Source organism: Microtus pennsylvanicus, chromosome 7 (assembly GCF_037038515.1).
Source record: "Microtus pennsylvanicus isolate mMicPen1 chromosome 7, mMicPen1.hap1, whole genome shotgun sequence".
In the NCBI taxonomy this organism is placed as follows: domain Eukaryota; kingdom Metazoa; phylum Chordata; class Mammalia; order Rodentia; family Cricetidae; genus Microtus; species Microtus pennsylvanicus.
This window is the reverse complement of record NC_134585.1, coordinates 122962744-122980917: the sequence shown is the minus strand read 5'-3', so window position 1 is coordinate 122980917 and position 18174 is coordinate 122962744. Positions and strand designations below refer to the sequence as shown.

General features: G+C 51.4%; 1 protein-coding gene across 1 annotated transcript; it reads right to left on the bottom strand.

Moving 5' to 3' along the window:
- Positions 1 to 108: 108 nt before the first annotated feature.
- On the bottom strand, positions 109 to 18016 carry Dcst1 (DC-STAMP domain containing 1). Its single transcript, XM_075978449.1, has 16 exons — positions 17944 to 18016; positions 17185 to 17310; positions 17021 to 17095; positions 9483 to 9611; positions 9002 to 9141; positions 8142 to 8346; positions 7900 to 8043; positions 6996 to 7117; positions 6491 to 6648; positions 4569 to 4668; positions 4152 to 4247; positions 3912 to 4038; positions 3676 to 3795; positions 2908 to 3050; positions 2660 to 2773; positions 109 to 446 (listed from the first exon to the last, which is right to left on the bottom strand). Exons 1-16 carry the CDS (start codon positions 17999 to 18001, stop codon positions 195 to 197), a joined length of 2109 nt encoding a protein of 702 aa, XP_075834564.1. The 5' UTR covers positions 18002 to 18016; the 3' UTR covers positions 109 to 194.
- Positions 18017 to 18174: the final 158 nt, after the last annotated feature.

Below are 18174 nucleotides of genomic sequence, written 5' to 3'. Positions count from 1 at the left end.
GGGTCGGTGTGGAGGCGGCGGGGCGCGCGCCTTCCCCCGCTGTTCGCTGCGGTCCTGCCTCGGGTCTGTGGCCCGGCTTGGTGAGGGTCGTGCGGACCGACACTTCCAGCTTCCCCAGTCCCCGACCCCCGCGAAGCACCAGTCGCAGGAGCATGCATCACACTTTATTAAGCAAGAAGGCGGGCAGCATCCCTTCACTCGCCATAGACGGTGTCGTCGTTGCTGTCGCTGTAGGCGGAGGAAGAGAGCTCCTCGAGGGGTGTACACACCGGGCACCGCCGTCGCATGTCGTCCCAACACGACCCGCAGTACACGGCCTGGCAGTCCGGCGTGGGGCACACGTAGGACTTGGGCGTCTCCGGTGCCTGGCACACTACGCAGCGCCGACGCGTCAAGCGGCGCAGGAGAGGGCTCCAGCGGTACAGAGTGTCCACCAGGTGGTGGCGCTGTTGAGAGGCGGGGTGGGTTGGTTAATGCCAGGTGGGCTGAGCAGAAAGGGTTGTCAGGACCCCTGGGCAGCTCTTAAAGTCTCAAGTCCCAAGCAAGGCCTGACTGGTTTGTTGAAGGCAGCTGGGGTGGACCAGAAGAGCCCTGGAGGGCGAGAGTGCTATGGAGGTGAGTCTTACAGAGCCGCCTTTCCTCCACGGTGGATTGCAGAACCTCTCCCGAGGATAACCTGCAGCAGCTATTATGTGTACCTGTAGAGTGGCTTCATTTGATCCTTACAGTGAGGCTTAGAAGGGAGCAGGGCAGACAGGGATTACAGGAGGACTGGAGAGATGTCTCAGTGCTTCAAAACCCTGGCCGCTCTTCCAGAGGGTCCAGGTTTGAGTCCGAGTACCAAACAATTGTCTGTAACTCTAGTTCCAGGGGTCTGATGATCTCCTGGCCTTCTTGGGCACCAGCCACTCACAAGGTGCACAGAGACATACACGTGAGCAAAACACCCATTTGCAATAAGAAAATGAAAAATTTTTAAATCTAAAAAACAAAACTTAGAAAGATGGTGTAAATTTCGTGAGTCAGATCTCAGTCAAACCCGGCAGGAGCCAAATTACAAATTTTGCTGTTATTAGACTAAGTATCCCAGTTTCCAGATGGCTTCATACAATTGCCGGGAACCTGTCACTGGCCATTGCTTAAGAAATCCCAGGGCCCCATTACCTGCCAGATAAAAGCAGCTCTGGGCTTGGCCTTCAGAACAGTCAGATCTATTTCTTTGTAGCCTTGCTCTGTCTCCCTTGTCTAAGCTTTTTCCTTAGCTTAGCCTTTGGTCTTGGCATTCACTTTGGTCTCTGAGGGTTTTTTTTTTTTTTTACATCCTGTTCCTTTAGCTTAGAATACATATCCCTTCTACTTCATAGCCATTCCGGTTCAGTTTTCTTTAGGACCAAGGTCAAGGGATCCCAGCCTGTTGGTGCCATATTTATGTGTGCCACGGGGCATGTGTGGCAGTCAGAGGAAAACTTGTGAATGTTATTTCCTTCTACCATGTGGGTGGGATTGAACTCAAGTCATCAGGCTAGGTGGCAGGTCACCGTAGCCACTTAACTGTCTTGCTGGTCATGATGGTAGCACCTGTAAAAAGACTACAGTAAACAACTCCTAAACAAAACGATGTGTGGACTGGATTGTAGAGCCCATGCCTTCTGTTCATCCCAGTACCCCTCCGTGTGTGTGTGTGTGTGTGTGTGTGTGTGTGTGTGTGTGTGTAATCGTTTACTGTTATTTTGTTTTTCAAGACATGGCTTCTCTGTGTATCTCTTGCTGTTTAGGAGCTTGCTCTGCAGACCAGGCTGGTTTTGAACTAGGAGATCCGCCTGCCTCTGCTTCTAGTGCTGGGTGGGATTAAGGTGTAGCCACTGCTGCCTGGCAGTGCTTACCGTTACTGTTACCATCTCTCCTTCGGGGAGAGAACTGATGGAGAAAGAGTTGTTTGCTCCAGGCATATAGTGACATCCAGTGACAACTAACACACACACATAGAATGCTCTTCTTCTACCAGCATCAAGGAAGTAAAGCAGTCATTGTAACAACTGATGTAACAACATGTTGTAATTCCCACCATCTTACAGAAAAGAGAGCACATGGCGGAGATGGAGGTGGAGTTAACCAAAGCATCTTTGCAACCTAGTTACCCTTCTTACAACTGAGGAATGGTCTCACATCCTGTCCACGTGCCCTTTTGTTCCAAGGAAGAATAGACACAGCCAGGACCACAGGCTCCCACAGCTTTCGGAAGTGTGGATTCAGACCCGGTTCTGACTGTGTCCCCCAGAGATCACAAGCTCCTTCTTGAAGCTCTCCTATACCCCCGCCACCCGCCTTTCTCTTTTCCGGAACCACCTTGGGCTCGTTGGCGGCTTCTTTCTGATCAGTGTTGCTTGATTTTCTACAAACAGACCATCAGATCTGACTTCCCCTTTCTGTCCCTCCTAAAGGGCCACCACTGGTCTCGGACTGTGCTGAATACTGAAGTTCATAGACAGATACAGCCCTGACCTCCAGAAGAAGTTGGAACCCACATCCTGCCAGACACACCCAGCTCCAGTGAGCCTGGGACAACAGAGGGTGTAGAGGGTGTACTGAAAAGGGTGCCCCTTCTCTGAGAGTCCAGATCCAGGCGAGAGCTGGCAGGCTTGCCCGGGACTGTACTTACCGGAGCCCTCTGCTGATGTGCCCGACGGACAATGGCGGCCCTCCTCAGTTTAGTGAAAGCTGCCCTCTTCCTGAGCAACTCATTGTAGAGGAAGAGAACCCGCTTCTTCTCTCGCTGAAGGGTTGGGTAGGGAGCAAGAGGAACTCAGTCATAGTGCCAGAGCAGGGAGGGACACAGGGCCGGTGTGTGAGTGTGTGTGTGTCCACCCTCGTGCGTGTGTTGAGGGGTGGAGTTGTCTGCGAGTTCACCTTGGGGAAGTAGAAGGCTGCAATGACTCTCCGGAGCCTGTAGCCAAAAGCTTGGACTAGGCAGAGACACACAAGGAGAACGGTTGGCAGTGAAGCTCTCCAGTAGGCCCTGGCATCCATGACCACGGGTTGAGGCAGACAGGCTGGGGGAGGAGACAGGCTGTCAGTAGTCTGGTCAGGGCCAGCTGAGGGACAGGGCAGCACCGGAATGATCTCCTGCTCCAGTAGGAGGTACAGGATGGGCTTCCAGTTTAACTTCCCCTTGCTTCTTCTCCTCCATCTTATTTTTTTTTTCTTTTTCAGTTTTTCAAGACAGGGTTTCTCTGTGGCTTTGGAGCCTGTCCTGGAACTAGCTCTTTTTTTAAAAAAATTATTTATTTATTATGTATACAATATTCTGTTTGTATGTCTGCAGGCCAGAAGAGGGCAGCAGCTCTCATTATAGGTGGTCGTGAGCCACCATGTGGTTACTGGGAATTGAACTCAGGACCTCTGGAAGAGCAGTCAGTGCTCTTTAACCGCTGAGCCATCTCTCCAGCCCCTGGAATTAGCTCTTGTAGACCAGGCTGGCCTCAAACTCACAGAGATCCACCTGCCTCTGCCTCCTGAGTGCTGGGATTAAAGGCGTGCACCACCATCGCCCGGCTCCTCCATCTTGCATAGCTTCTATTATCTGCCCTCCCCACAATGCCACCTCCTCCGAAGGCTGATTGAGCTTTTCTGGACTCTGACTTTTCCAGTTCGAGGATACCAAAGTTCTTCCCTTACGCATGTTGTCAGATTCCACTACTCCTGTATCCGAGGAGGTGTTCAGAGCTCCGATGGTTCTTCGTAGAAGCCTGGCGAGCATAGAGTCTCCCCCAACCTTCACCTCCAGTCTGTGACTGCCTGGTCAGAGTGGAGAGAAAGAGGGTCTCGTGTAAGACTAGGGTTGGACTTGGGAGGAGGAGAGAGGAGAGGTAGAGGAGACATGCTTTGGGGGAGGGGCTGTCACTTGGGCTCACTGCGGAAGGAGTACTGCAGGAAGGAATGCCGGCGGATGGCGTCAAAGACGGAGTAGAGCGCCCAGTCGAGCCCACACAGCACCAGCAGCAGGAGCACCATAGGCAGCGTCTCCAGGAGCTCCCTTGCCTGTGGGGAGCCCAGGTAGATAGGCTTGGGGCCCCCTGCCCTGGCTTGGGGTGTTCTCTGCCCTTCGCCCTCAGAGTCCCACCCATCCCCAACCTGCTCCCGACCCAGCTCACCACGTTTCGCATTTCTGAGGCCTGGATGGAGGGCTTGAAAGGGAAGATAACTGATCTCTTTTCTGCCTTGCGGAGGGGCAACAGACTCTGTTTGCCCTTAAAAGAAAGTGGGGGGGGGGGACCGAAAGTGTGGCTCAGCTGTTAAGAGCGCTTACTGCCCTTTCAGAGGTTAGGTTCAGTTGCCAGCACCCATATCAGGTGGCTCACAACTGCCTGTAAGTCCAGTTACAGGAGATTCAGAACCCACTGTTGGTCTCTGAAGGCACTACATGCATGCCTATGGCACACATACAGACAAGCAGGCCAAACACATTAAAAATGTCTCTATAGGGAAAAACCTTAGGGACCTTCACTCTCCTGAGGTATGTCCACACGGGGCGCAGTAAGGCATCCCCTGGCAGGGCTGAGTTCCCTCACCAGCTTCTTCCTGCGCTCATCAATCTGATGGAAGTAGGTGGTGACGTAGATGTTGTCAAAGCGGATGTCCCAGTTGTAACTGTCCATGTAGGAGAAGGACCTATGAAGGACAGACAGGGTGTGTCCAGCTCCTGCCTTGTCTCCCATCAACACTCAATGGCAGACCAACAGCATTCCCTGTGTCTAAAGCCAGGGCCAGTGAGCTGGGTGAAGGGAGCTGCACCCTGCCTTCTGGCTGTGCAGTAGACTGTCCATCTGTGTGACTGCTGAGACCCTACAGAGGGCATGCGCACTCTGCGGGTTAGGGGCATATGTTTATCTTGCACGATGAAAGAAGTAGATGCTCAGAGGCAGAAAACCCTCCAGATTGCAAGAATCACTCTGTATGATGGCTCCCGTGTTCACTTTTATTTATTATTTTTGAGACAAGGTCTCACCATGTAGCCTTGACTGGCCTCGAATTCATAGAGATCTGCCTGCCTTGGCCTCCCGAGTGCTGGCGTTAAAGGCGTGCGCTACCACCTTTTCCAGCTTTGCCTGCTGCACACCTCAAACAGAACTCCTATCCAGTGTGTGTGTGTGTGTGTGTGTGTGTGTGTGTGTGTGTGCAAACGTGCTTAAGTAGCTATTCTCTGTGTAACTTCCAAAGTCACATATAATGCTTGTTTACTAAGGAAAAATTCTAATTGCGAAACATGTTAAGTTGCCAAAATATATTAAACTGTATAAAACATAAAACATAAATCCCACTTTTAAAGAACAATGCCACTGAGGCGCTTCAAAGAAATGCGAAGATAGACTGGGGCGCTCCCTTGTGGAGAGACCTACCACTGCAAGATTGGATTTCCTAGGCTGGGGACAACCCTTCCCCCAGCTGTCCTGGTTGAGTGATCTCACCAAGGTTGAAAGCCTGGCTGTGACTCCAGATTCTACGCTTCCTCCCTTCCCTCCCCAGGCTTGGCTTTGAGAACTGCTGTACCTTTCCATTTCCTTCCATTTCGGGCCATCTTCCTAACCTCTGACCTAGCCTGGCCTCTGCCCCGTACTGTCCTCCACCCTCCCCATCCCTACCCCCATCAGGGCCTTCCTGTAGGGCTTTCCAGGCTCTCCTAGCCAAGTTGCCCTTAGCTCAGCTCCACCCCAGCCACTGCCCCATGAACTGTGCACGTGTCCAGGTCCTTGGTCAGGACACTGCCCTACCTTCCCTTGACTACACATCTACCCGACCTGCAGCCTCTGGATCCCAGAGATGACCACCCCATGGTGCTTTCCCACAGCCAGTCTATATAGTATTGCTCTTGAGCCATCTGTGTCTGTGGGTGTCTTTGCCACCACTTCAGCTAGAGCAGGAATGTCTCCAGGGTAGCATATGGCTTGTTCACGTTTGTCCTTCCACAGGGCCCTGGGCATGCATATAATCATTCACTTGGGGCCACTCTAGCCTGAAGAACAGGGACAGACAGCAAGGGTCCCTATGACTGCCATCACCTAGCTCCTGCCTAGCCCAGACATTTGATGGTGAAGAAGAGAAGAAGGTCCAGGAGTCAGTGGGGGAACTTGAGCAAAGTGAGGGCCAGGGAAGCCCCAGGAAGACACTGGGTGGGTCGGGGTGAGGACTTTGTTCTAAATGGAAGGAAAGGAGCTGCCAACACAGCAGGCAGAAGAGAATGAAAGCAAAACTGGATGATAAAAACAGCACAAAGTCAGAGCCAAGGGGAATATGAAGGGCAAGGGAAAAAAAGTCCACAGTCAAAGCTAAATGTGTGTGGCAAGGCGGGGAGGAGGGGAGCCGGTGTTAGCCCATGAACTGTAAAAACGGGCAAATCAGGATCAGGGTCCCGATCAGGGGTTCAGCCCTGCATCTCTTATACCAGGGTTCCCATGAGGGGAGGGAGGGGCAACAGGTGGGGCTCGGGGCTCACGCGTGGAAGACCAGCAGGAAGGTGCAGGACAGCAGCGCGTGCAGCAGCGCCACAGTCCACTGCAGATGGGCCTCCTGCTGTCGGACATAGTCCCGCACCTCAACGCTCACGTGCTCCCAGGGTGTGCTGAGACCCAGCACCGCAGCTTGCTTCTCCTCCTGGGAAGGGAATGGGCGCACAGCCTGCTGCAGCCTCTCGGGGACACATTGCTTAGCCCCGATCCCCCAGCTCACCTGCTCACCAGCCTCTGTGACTGTCTTGCTTCCCCGCACCCACATTAGCTGACACTGTTTGATGCCTATTTCTTCCATCCCCAGCCAGAGAGATGCGTTCCACAGGCTGGCATGACTCTCCCGCGCTGGCCTTCTCTACCCCTCTTCCGCACTCTGACGCCTTCCCCGGGGCCTCTCACTTGTCCTTCTCCCTGCCTTGTTCCTTGATGCCTTCCTTCCTCCCCTCCTTCTCCTATCTTCTCTTCTCCCTCTCCCACGCCTCTGCCTCCTACCTTAATGTCAATATTGGCTGAAAACTCTCCATACAGACCATGAATAGACTGGTTGAGCGAATCGTAGGTTTGCCCAAAGTTGCCTTCCACCGGGATGCGCTTGTGGCACCAAATCTCCATCACTGGTGGACAGTGGCGCCAAGTCAGGCCTCTTTGGGCTGAGTCCAGGCTCTACTGTACCCTGGATCCTCAGCCCCACCCCCAGCAGCAAGGCCTGATGCTTTCCTCTGCTTTTTGTTTTTTTGTCTTTTGTTTTTCAAGACAGGGTTTCTCTGTGTGACAGTCCTGGCTGTCCTGGAACTCCTTCTGTAGACCAGGCTGGCCTCGTACTCACAGAGATTCTTCTGCCTCTGCCTCCCAAGTGCTGGGATTACCAGCGTGTGCCACCACCACCTGGCTACTTTGTTGTTGTTTTTGGATTTTTGAGGCAGGGTTTTTCTGTGTACCCCTGGCTACTCTGGAACTCCCTCTGTAGACCAGGCTGGCCTTGAACTCACTGAGCTCCTGCTGCCTCTGCCTCCCAAGTGCTTGGGTAAACTGTTTAGCACTTCACTCTTATTTTTGCATCTGCCCTTAACGTACTGAATACTAATAGTGGTGCCCAGCATTTCTAGAGTAGTTCCTCCAGGTGCCACTTCTGTTAGCACTTGGCATGCATTAGCCTGTTAAATTTCAAAACCCTAATGGGGATGAGAACTGTTATTCTATCAGTCTTCCCAATGAAGAGACAGAATTCACAGCTTAGCTGAAACTCATCTGCACTGCAGAGAAATCAGCAGAGAGTGGACTCGTACCCACGAGCCCACATCCTCTATAACTGCCAACCCTCTGGCCTTATACCTATTCTGGTCTCCAAGGGTTCATCCCCTTTAATCAGGGGATCCCTCACCATTCTGCCACTGACCCTTGGCAATGCTGCAGAAGAACTTGAACTTCATGGGCAGGCAGAGCAGGTGGTTCAGGAGAGGCACCCAGATGTGCAGCATGCACTGGCGGTGCTTGTCCTCAAACCAGCGATGGCAGTTGATGATGGCCTTATTCACCACATCTGCAGCAAAGACAGCAGTGTCCAGGGCTTCCATGCCCTGGGCTGGAGCTTGGCTCCGAAGCCCACCCCACCCCGCCCTGCTCAGGAACACTCCTCACAAGAGCAGCGCAACTTGGTCTTCAGCTCGTACATCTTCTGTGTGGATAGGTGGCGTCCCCCTCCGGGGACTCCACGGCTCTCTGCACCTGGAGTGTCTGTGGCATCCTCAGGTGAGTAACCAATCTCACTCCTCACCTGGGCATCCAGGTCCTCGAAGGAGGTAGAGATGTTCCATGTCTCTGCTTTCAGTGACTCTCTGCTGCCCTGGGGTAGAGAGCAGGAGGCAGCAAGGCAGGCTTTGAACCTGTGGCTTCCCAGTGTGTCTTCCAGCAGTGCCATGCTCCGGCTCTCACCTTGGCCCACAGGGATCTAGCTCTGAGACAACTCCGCCTCAGTTCCCCACAGCTTACATGCTTGGTAGCCTTGCCTCCCCCTTGTGGCTCTGCCTTCCTCCCGACCCCCAGCTTTCCCTTGGGTCTCCAGTTCTCATCTTTATTGCTCAATGATTCCCATAATTTTGAACTTTACACCTTCAGTCCTATTCTCCCAGACCCCTGGGGCCTCCCCTCTCCCAGTCCTCTCCTCTCCAACATTCCCAACCTCCTAGCTGCTAGCCCCCGAATTTCCCATTCTCTGATCCTCTGGTCTTCAAAGGCCAATGTCCCCAATTTCCCTACATTCTAATTCAGCTGTCTATCTAGAGTCCTGCCCTGCAGGTATCTGGAAATGTGGAGCTATGTATGTCTGATGGTAGGATGTTCTGGGGTTTAGCACCCCAAGATCAGGAAGGGATCTGCAATGTTTGGGTACAGTACTACAAAATACACTTGGAGAACCCCCACCAGGGGACCATAGATCCAAGATCATGTTCCCAGATCAGCCCAGTCAGCCCTGGGGACAGAGACTACAGGATTCTGACCAGCAGGTCCTTGAACATGGCCCGTAGCGGGGCTGTGGAGACGCGCCAGGCCGCTTTGGTGTTATTGATCTGCAGCTCCACGGTGCAGCCCAGGGATGCTATCACCTCATTCAGGTTGTACTGCAGGTTGGCTGCTGGCCCTAGCAGAAGAGAGCTGGTGGGTCACCTCTGCAGGGGCAGCCCCTTCTTAGAGCCACCCCTGGCACCTTCTCTGCATGCGGGCCCCCTGCAAGCCCATCGGCCATTTCTAGGCCTGTTACTGATGAGCCCAAGTCTGTGAGAGATCCGTTCAATCCTTGTCTTTGCAGCCCCATAAACTAGGGAGGTGGGAAGGCACTCTCAGGGGAATGCAGAAACTTGGAACAGTAAGATGCACCACCCCACCACCATGCTCTTCTTCAACATGGTGCCCACTGGGTGATCTGCCCATGGTCACTGCTTTGGTGTCACCAGCTGGCACTGTGGGATAGCCACTCCTCACCTTTGTAGATGGCAGCCAAAGCATATCCCAGGGCAAAGAGTCTGCCTTCTTTGCCCAGCATCTTGGGTATCAACAGGACACTGGCACAGCGAGTATGAGGAGAGGTCCCCCAGCCTATGGCCCCCAAGCCTATTGGGAAATCCAGAGGGCAGGGAGATGAAGTAAGGAAGCTACCTCACATTTACCAGACCTCCACCTGCTCCAGCCCGCTCCTGGGTCTGTCTGCCCTCTTTTCCATTTACGCCCACTCTGATGTGCTTTTCAGGCCTCCTTCCTCCCTCCTGCCCTTCCTTCCTTCCTTCCTTCCTCCCTCCCTTTCTTCCTCCCTTCATTCCTCCCATCCTTCCTTCTTTCCTTCCTTCCTTCCTTCCTTCCTTCCTTCCTTCTTCCTGCCCTTCCTTTTCCCTCCCTCCCTTCCTCCCTCTCTCTCTTCCTCCCTCCCACCCTTCCTCCCTCCTTTCCTTCCTTCCTCCCTCCCTCCCTTCCTCCCTTCCTCCCTTCCTCCCTTCCTCCCTCCCTCCCTCCCTCCCTCCCTCTCTTCCTCCCTCCCTCCCTCCCTCCCTCCCTCCCTCCCTCCCTCCCTTCCTCTACCAGCCATTTATAGAGTACAGCTATATATCTATCTCTGGAAAGTCCCTGGGAGATGGTTAGGGACACAAAAGTCATGGTCACACTTGTGGGTGCCTGTGAGTGTGCATGTGTGTGTCAGGAGTCCACGCTTTCCACACTCAGGCAGAAGCATTTATGTTAGGCAGTGAGAGAGCCCAGCAGACAAAGGAGACATTGAGGAAATGGGCACTGATGCCCAAGGTGGCCAGAGGAACAGCCAGAGCCCACCCGGACAGTCCCGGTCTGGTGCCCACAGCACCCACATCCCCACCCTTCCTGCGCAGTAGCTCCTGATCAGCAGTCACAGCAGCACATGTGGTCTCAGCAAGGAGACAGTGAGCTCCGCGAAGCTCATAATCCAGAGAGAAAGACAGACAAGTAAACAAATGACTACCACGGGACAGACGTGCTCAGTGCACCAGGGAGGGGCTTATGGGGAGAGCTGCGGAGCCAAGGAGGGTGTGGGTATTTCTGCAGGGAGGGGTGGGGCTGGGAAGGCTGGACAAAGGAGATGATGTGTCAGCTGGGCCTGGGAGATGAGTAACTGTTGTTAGGAGCACAGATGGCAGCCCAGGACAAAGGAACAGCATGAGCTAGTCAGAGAACAAGAAGATCCCCATGTAGATGGAGTCTTTGCCCAACCGGTGGCCAAAGCAAGCCCCAAATACTTATACTCCCACCATTTCCACAGTCCTCCCCCAGTCCCCATCATCACTTCCTGGGACGAGAACCTATTGTTGCAGCCCTGCACATGCCACGCAAGTGTTCTACCAGTGAGCTCTACCCCTAGCTCCTGGCCTGGAACTTCCTTTCTTTTCTATTTCATGTGTTTATCACACCACGTATGTACACCATGTGTGTGCCTACTCATGGAGGCCAGAGAGGGTGTTGGATCTCTGGAATTAGAGTTACAGACAGTTGTGAGCTTCCGTGTGGATGTTGGGAATAGTACCCAGGCCTCTGGAGGAACAGCCGGTCTCTTAACCACTGAGCATCTCTCCAGCCGTATGGACTGAAACTTTCCAGCCTGTCTCCATGCCCCCTCTCACTACCTTCCACTCCAGTGGCCAAGGTGATCTTATCAAAGGTAAACAGTGGCAGCCTTCCCTCTTTCAGTCTCTGCTACGCCTGTGGAGAGCTCCCGAAGCCTTCCACATGCACAACAGACCCCAGATCAGCCCCCCCACCTTCTGCAGGGATCCCATGCCGCTGAGTCTCTCCTAAGCCCACAGGCCCTGGCAGCTGCCCATTTCTCGCCAGCTCTTCAGGTGCTCGCTGCCCTCTGCCCTCTGGCCTGCCAGCAGCACTGCTTCCCCACGGCTCCACCTAGACTACAGGTTTGCGGCAGACCCTGGATGCCACCCAGCGTTTTTCTTTTCCTGCCTTCTCATTTGCTAACACAACTTGGATTTTGTTCAAGGACAATAGCCTGGTTCTGCCCTGGCCCCTGGGGGTTGAGTCTGGGTTTGCCTAAACCAATCTGAGCATTACAGGGCAGAGAAAGAGACTTGTTCTGTGGCCTTGGCCTTCTGGCCAAAGACTTCAGCTGAGACAGTAGCTGACAGGTCACTGCTCAGTGTCCCAGCAGCTCCTTTAGCTTCACACAAAGGCAGAAGTAATCTTCCACTCCTCTACCCAGCCAGTTTGTAGGAAGAGAGCAGGGCTGGGTTGTTATACTCACCAACACTAAGAGGTAAATAATTCTACAAGGAGAGATTGGCGTCTGGTGTCATGTGCCTATGACTCCAGCGACTCAAGAGGCTGAAGCAGGAGGACAGAAAAGTTTAAGGCCTACCTGCTCTACAGATATGTTCACAGTCACTCCATAAGATCCTGCCTCAAGAAATAAAAAGACTGGGGATGTAGCCCAGTTGAGAAAGCGCTTGCCTGGTACGCAAGCTGCTCTGGGTGGTATATGCCTTTAACTACGCCTAACTGTTCAGCGGTGGAGGCAAAAGAAAAAAGGGTTCAAGGCCATTCTTAGCAACACATCCAGTTTGAGGCCAGTCTGGGATATATGAGATCCTGTCCAAAAAGTAAAGAGAAAGAAAATAAGAAAAGAGACGGAGAGAGCAAGACAGACAGACAAGGAAGGACTGGATGTGGTGGCACACACCTTTAACACCAGAACTCTTAGGAGTCAGGCAGATCTCTGAGTTCAAGGCCACCCTGGCCTACACAGCTAGTTTCTAGACAGCCGGAGCTACAAGAGCAACCAGTCAATCAATAAACTGGAAATGTTGGTGTTCTGGAAGCAAAGAACAGCATTTAGTGTAGGCAGGTCAGGACCCTCCAGGGAGCCTCGTCCATCGTGGGCTGGGCTCCTGTGGAACTGTGCCCTCTGCAGATCCCAGAATGTGGAACTTCTTTCTAGGCAGGGGGCGGAGCAACCACAAGGTACATATAATTCCTAAGGGGAGCAGGCCTGGAGTTCTCCACCCGGAAGCAGCTGGGGCGGGTGGATGCACATCTCAAAGGAAAAGCCTGTCTGTGATTGTCTCACAGGCGCTAAGGGGCTCCGTCTGAGTCCAACCAAAAGAACCTGTCAAAGGTCTTACCATGAGGAACCCCAAAGCCTGTCAGTGAGCCTGCCACACTGAGGGCACTATTGACTAAAGACTTTCCCCCTGATTCTTCCTCTCTCCTTCTGATATCAGACAAAACAAAAAGGAGGCTAGATGTGGCGGTACACACCTGTAACTCCAGCCCTTGAGAAGTGGGGACAGGAAGATCAGGAGTTCAAGCCTAACCGGGGCCACCTGAGGCCTTTTCTAGGTGGAGGGGGGTGGAGGGCAGGGTGGCGGCAGGGGGAAGGGGCCAGGCAGCTGCTGAGAAGTTGCCCCCAGCTACTGTAAATAGCTTCCTACCCTGCAATCCTAATTAAACACAGTAGGTCACTAATGAAGCCAGGAAAGGAGGAGGAGGGGGCTTATGGGGAGAAAAGGTTCCAGCGGGGGGGGGGAGCAAGGGGGCTCAAAATTACTAAAATTCACTATATGCTTATATAAAACTATCAGAGGATGCTTTAATGGCGAGGGAAGGATGGGGAGAAGCAAGCGGAAGAGAAGCAGAGTCCCTTTCTCACTGCAGGGCCGACCTAGGGCCAAGGGCAAACTGAGGTGGGATGGGCTGGATTGGCAAGGAGCAGTGACATTCAAAAAACATGGGACCTGAGACCAGATGTGGACCCTTGACCCCTCAAAAGAGAAGCCCTAGCTAGTCGCTATGCTAGGGGCTTCCTACTTGTCTGAGTGAAAGGTCATCTGTAGAACATACGTGAATACGGTGCTCATCTATAGACATACGTGAATATGGCAGTCATCTATAGAACACGTGAATACAGTGGTCATCTATAGAACACACGTGAATATGGTGTTCACATATAGAACACACGTGAATACGGTGCTCATCTATAGAACACACATAAATATGGTGCTCATCTATAGACATACGTGAATATGGCAGTCATCTATAGAACATGTGAATACAGTGGTCATCTATAGAACACATGTGAATATGGTGTTCACATATAGAACACACGTGAATACGGTGCTCATCTATAGAACACACGTGAATACGGTGCTCATCTATAGAACACACATGAATATGGTGCTCATCTATAGACATACATGAATATGGCAGTCATCTATAGAACACGTGAATACAGTGGTCATCTATAGAATACAAAACACACGTGAATACGGTGGTCATCTATAGAACACGTGAATACAGTGGTCATCTATAGAACACACGTGAATACTGTGGTCATCTATAGAACATACGTGAATATGGTGGTCATCTTTAGAACACATGTGAATACTGTGGTCAGCTATAGAACACACGTGAATACAGTGGTCATCTATAGAACACACGTGAATACGGTGGTCATCTATAGAACACATGAATACAGTGGCCATCTATAGAACATACGTGAATATGGTGGTCATCTATAGAACACACATGAATATGGTGGTCATCTATAGAACACATGTGAATACTGTGGTCATCTATAGAACACACATGAATACGGTGGTCATCTATAGAACACACGTGAATACGGTGGTCATCTATAGAACATACGTGAATACGGTGGTCATCTATAGAACATACGTGAATATGGTGGTCATCTATAGAACACATGTGAATACTGTGGTCATCTATAGAGCACACGTGAATATGGTGGTCATCTATAGAACACACGTGAATACGGTGGTCATCTATAGAATACAAAACACACGTGAATACGGTGGTCATCTATAGAACACGTGAATACAGTGGTCATCTATAGAACACACGTGAATACTGTGGTCATCTATAAAACATACGTGAATATGGTGGTCATCTTTAGAACACATGTGAATATGGTGGTCGTCTATAGAACACACATGAATATGGTGGTCATCTATAGAACACGCGTGAATACGGTGGTCAATTATAGAACACACAGGAATAAGGTAGTCATCTATAGAATGCATGTGAATATGGTGGTCATCTATAGAACACACATGAATACTGTGGCCATCTATAGAACACACATGAATATAGTGGTCATCTATAGAACATACAGGAATATGGTGTTCATCTATAGAACACATATTAATACGGTGTTCATCATAGAACACACATGAATATGATGGTCATCTATAGACATGTAAATACTGTGGTCATCTATAGAACACACGTGGATATGGTGGTCATCTATAGAACACACGTGAATACAGTGGTAAGAAAGAAAAGCAGTTTGCTGTGGTCGAGACCTTGTGGTCAAATACTCTAGTTTACATGTTCAGTGAGCGTGGCATTCATTCCATTGCCCTGGCTGGGACCGAGAAGGGCATCGATTGCGGGACTGACCAGAGCCGTGAAAAGCCTGCTGGCAAGTTTTCCTGGGTCCTGAACCAGGGGCAGGAGAAAGAGATGTTCCTTCGCTAGCGTGTGCGGTTACTGCACGGAAATGTGGTGCCCGGAGTTATGGCGGGGATTTGGTAACAGAAAACGCTCTAGGCACACGGGAGACTGTGGGTCTATCAGTTCTACAGTCCAGGACAGCCAAGGCGTTACGGGTAATTCTGTCTCGGAAAAAATCAAAAAAAATGAAACCTCTAGCCAAAGACTGTAAAAAGACAGAAGGACTCTGGTTGTGTTTTATTTTGTTTGAAGTAAAGTCCTTTTTAAAAAAATTCTTTAAGTGGCCAGGTGGTGGTGGCGCACGCCTCTAATCCCAGCACTCAGGAGGCGGAGGCAGATGGATCTCTGTGAGTTCGAGGCCAGCCTGGTTTACAAGAGTGAGTTTCAGGACAGGCTTCAAAGCTACAGAGAAACCAAGTCTTGAAAAACAAAAAAACAGGGGGCTGGAGAGATGGCTCAGTGGTTAAGAGCATTGCCTGCTCTTCCAAAGGTCCTGAGTTCAATTCCCAGCAACCACATGGTGGCTCACAACCATCTGTAAAGAGGTCTGGCACCCTCTTCTGGCCTTCAGGCATACAGACAGAATATTGTATACATAATAAATAAATAAATATTTAAAAAAATAGGTACCCAGTGGTAGTGGTGTATGCCTTTAGTACCAGCACTCAGGAGGAAAGGCAAGTGGACCCCTGAGTTCAAGGCCAACCTGGCCTACAGAGCAAATTCCAAGACAGCTAAGGGCTACACAGAGAAACCCTGTCTCAGAAAAAAAAGCATATACATATACATACACACACACACTTATGAGTGTTTTACCTTCATGTATGTATGTAACCATGTGTGTGCCTAGTGCCTTTGGAGGTTGGAAGAACATGTCAGATGTCCTGGAAGTTGAGTTTCAGGTGGTCGTGAACAGCCACATGAGTGCTGGGTATCGAACCCAGGTCCCCTGCAAGAGCATCAGATGCTCTTAACTCCTGAACCATCGCTCAGCCCTGTGAGAGAAAAGTCCAATATATAGTCCAGGTTGGCTCAAATACACAATCCTCCTGCCTCAAGCCTTCCGAGTGCTGGGATTCTAAGTACATCTCAGAGCTAACATCTGGAGCGGTTAGATCTCTCATGCTCTAAAGCTTTTTCTCTTTTCATCCTGTTTGAGTCTTTTTCTCTTGTCTATTTTTTTCGAGACACCGTGAACCCAGGCTGTCCTGGAACTCCAGGCATAAACCACCACGTTCTTCTTCATGCAGCTTTTCCTTGGGATGACAAACTGTCTCTAAGACTTAGCTACTTTCACATAGCCCTTCTTGGCTGTCCCTTTCCTGTGGCCCAGCACCTCACAAAGCAAATGTCTCCATTCAAATGTCACCTCTAGAAGTCTTCCCTGACAGGCTTAGGGGCGCGCCCAGCCCCTCCCTCCCTCCTCCATAGCCTACTGTGCCCCCTTACTTTACTACCACACTGGCAGGTTGGTTAGTGTCTATTTTTTGTCGAGGGATGTTACTTGGCAATCCAGACTGTGTATGCCAGGCTGATCTTGAATTAAGGCAATCCTCCTGCCTTAGCCTATGAATTCTGGGATTGTAGGTTTGAGCCACCACACCCAGCTATGCCTGACTTTTTTTTCTTTGTAAACTCCAAAAAGGCTGGTGCTTGTCAACTTTGTTACTTTTGAATCCTCATGAAGAAAGGAAAGGAAAGGAAAGGAAAGGAAAGGAAAGGAAAGGAAAGGAAAGGAAAGGTTCTCTAGATGAGTTGGCGATGTGCCCAACTGGTCAACAGAGCAGATTATAAGGTGTTGGTTTGACCTATGATGTGTGGGCAGTGAGACTTTCAAAGACTGGCGAGACTTAATGAAGGCAGGGGCTGTGTCTTCTCACTTTGGGACCCTCTCTCCTCTGAGCCTCCCTTCTCTCTTTTCCAAAGTGTAAAAGGAAGGTAAATTCATGGACTTCGAGCACAAATGGAGCAAGCTCTACGTTCCCCCAGGCCCTAATACCCCGCCTTTATCCACTACTAACTTGCCAGGCCATACAACGCCACCATCTTCTGCTCCTCATAGATGTTCATGGGGTTCACCAGGAGCTGAAAGAGACCTAAGAAACAGGGCGAAGCCAGCTGTAAACTGGTAGCCCCGGCCCTGCGCCAGCCTTGGCCCAGCCCTGCCCTCTGCTCCCATACTTACCTATGGCCAGTAGCCCACCAGTTCCTGCTCCTAGCAGGAAAGCAGTGGCAGGGAACTCCCCTGGCTGGCGCCATAGGAACCGGCTCCAGGGAACTGGAAGACCCCAGCGCAGGAGCCTCTGCATGGCTGAAAAGGGGACGGTTCAGCCCACAGCCTCTTCTGGCCTTGGAGGGTCGTTAAGGCTAGAAACACTTTATTTATGAGTGTGTGTGCGCCTGTCTGAGTTTATGTGTGCCATATGTTCGCAGTGACCAGAGGGTGGTGGAGCAGCCCCTGGAGCTGCAATTAGAAAGCCACCGCAAGCTGCCTGATGTGGAGAGAAGGAAGTGCTCTTAACCACTGAGCTATTTCTCCAGCCCCAAGGTTTGAGATTTTTTTTGGGGGGGGGGTGCTTTTCAAGACAAGGTTTCTCTGTGTAGCCCTGGCTGTCCTAGAGCTTGCTCTATAGACCAGGTTGGCCTCAAACTCACAGAGATCCACCTGCCTCTGCCTCCCGAGTTCTGGGAATAAAGGCGTGAGCCACCACCATCCTGCTAAGGTTTGAGATCTTTTGGAGGATCGGGTGGGGGGGAAACATGGTGGCAGGGATGTGGAGTGCACTAGAAGAGATAAGGGACCCTGAAGAGTAAGGCGGGAGTGGAGAAGAAGAGAAGGGACGGGACTGTAGGGAGGACACTAGGGATAGATGTTGGAGGACCCCCAAATGGAGGCGAGGACAAGAGAAGTCTGAGGGGTGCTGGGAAGGGGCAGGAGTCTCACTAGTATGCGGCAGTTTCTGTTGTCTTCCTGCTTCGTTCTGATCCTGTGTCTTGTCCATCAGACTATTCTCGGGAACCCTTTTCACCCAGGAAATCTCTTCAAAGATTTCTAGGCTGTGAAATTCTGATGAGAATTGCCTGTGTCCTTCACGTCACTCACAGACCCTTCAACTCCCCGGCTCTGTGAGCTCTCAGAACTACTAGGTAATGGGTTCTGAGACACACCCATGGT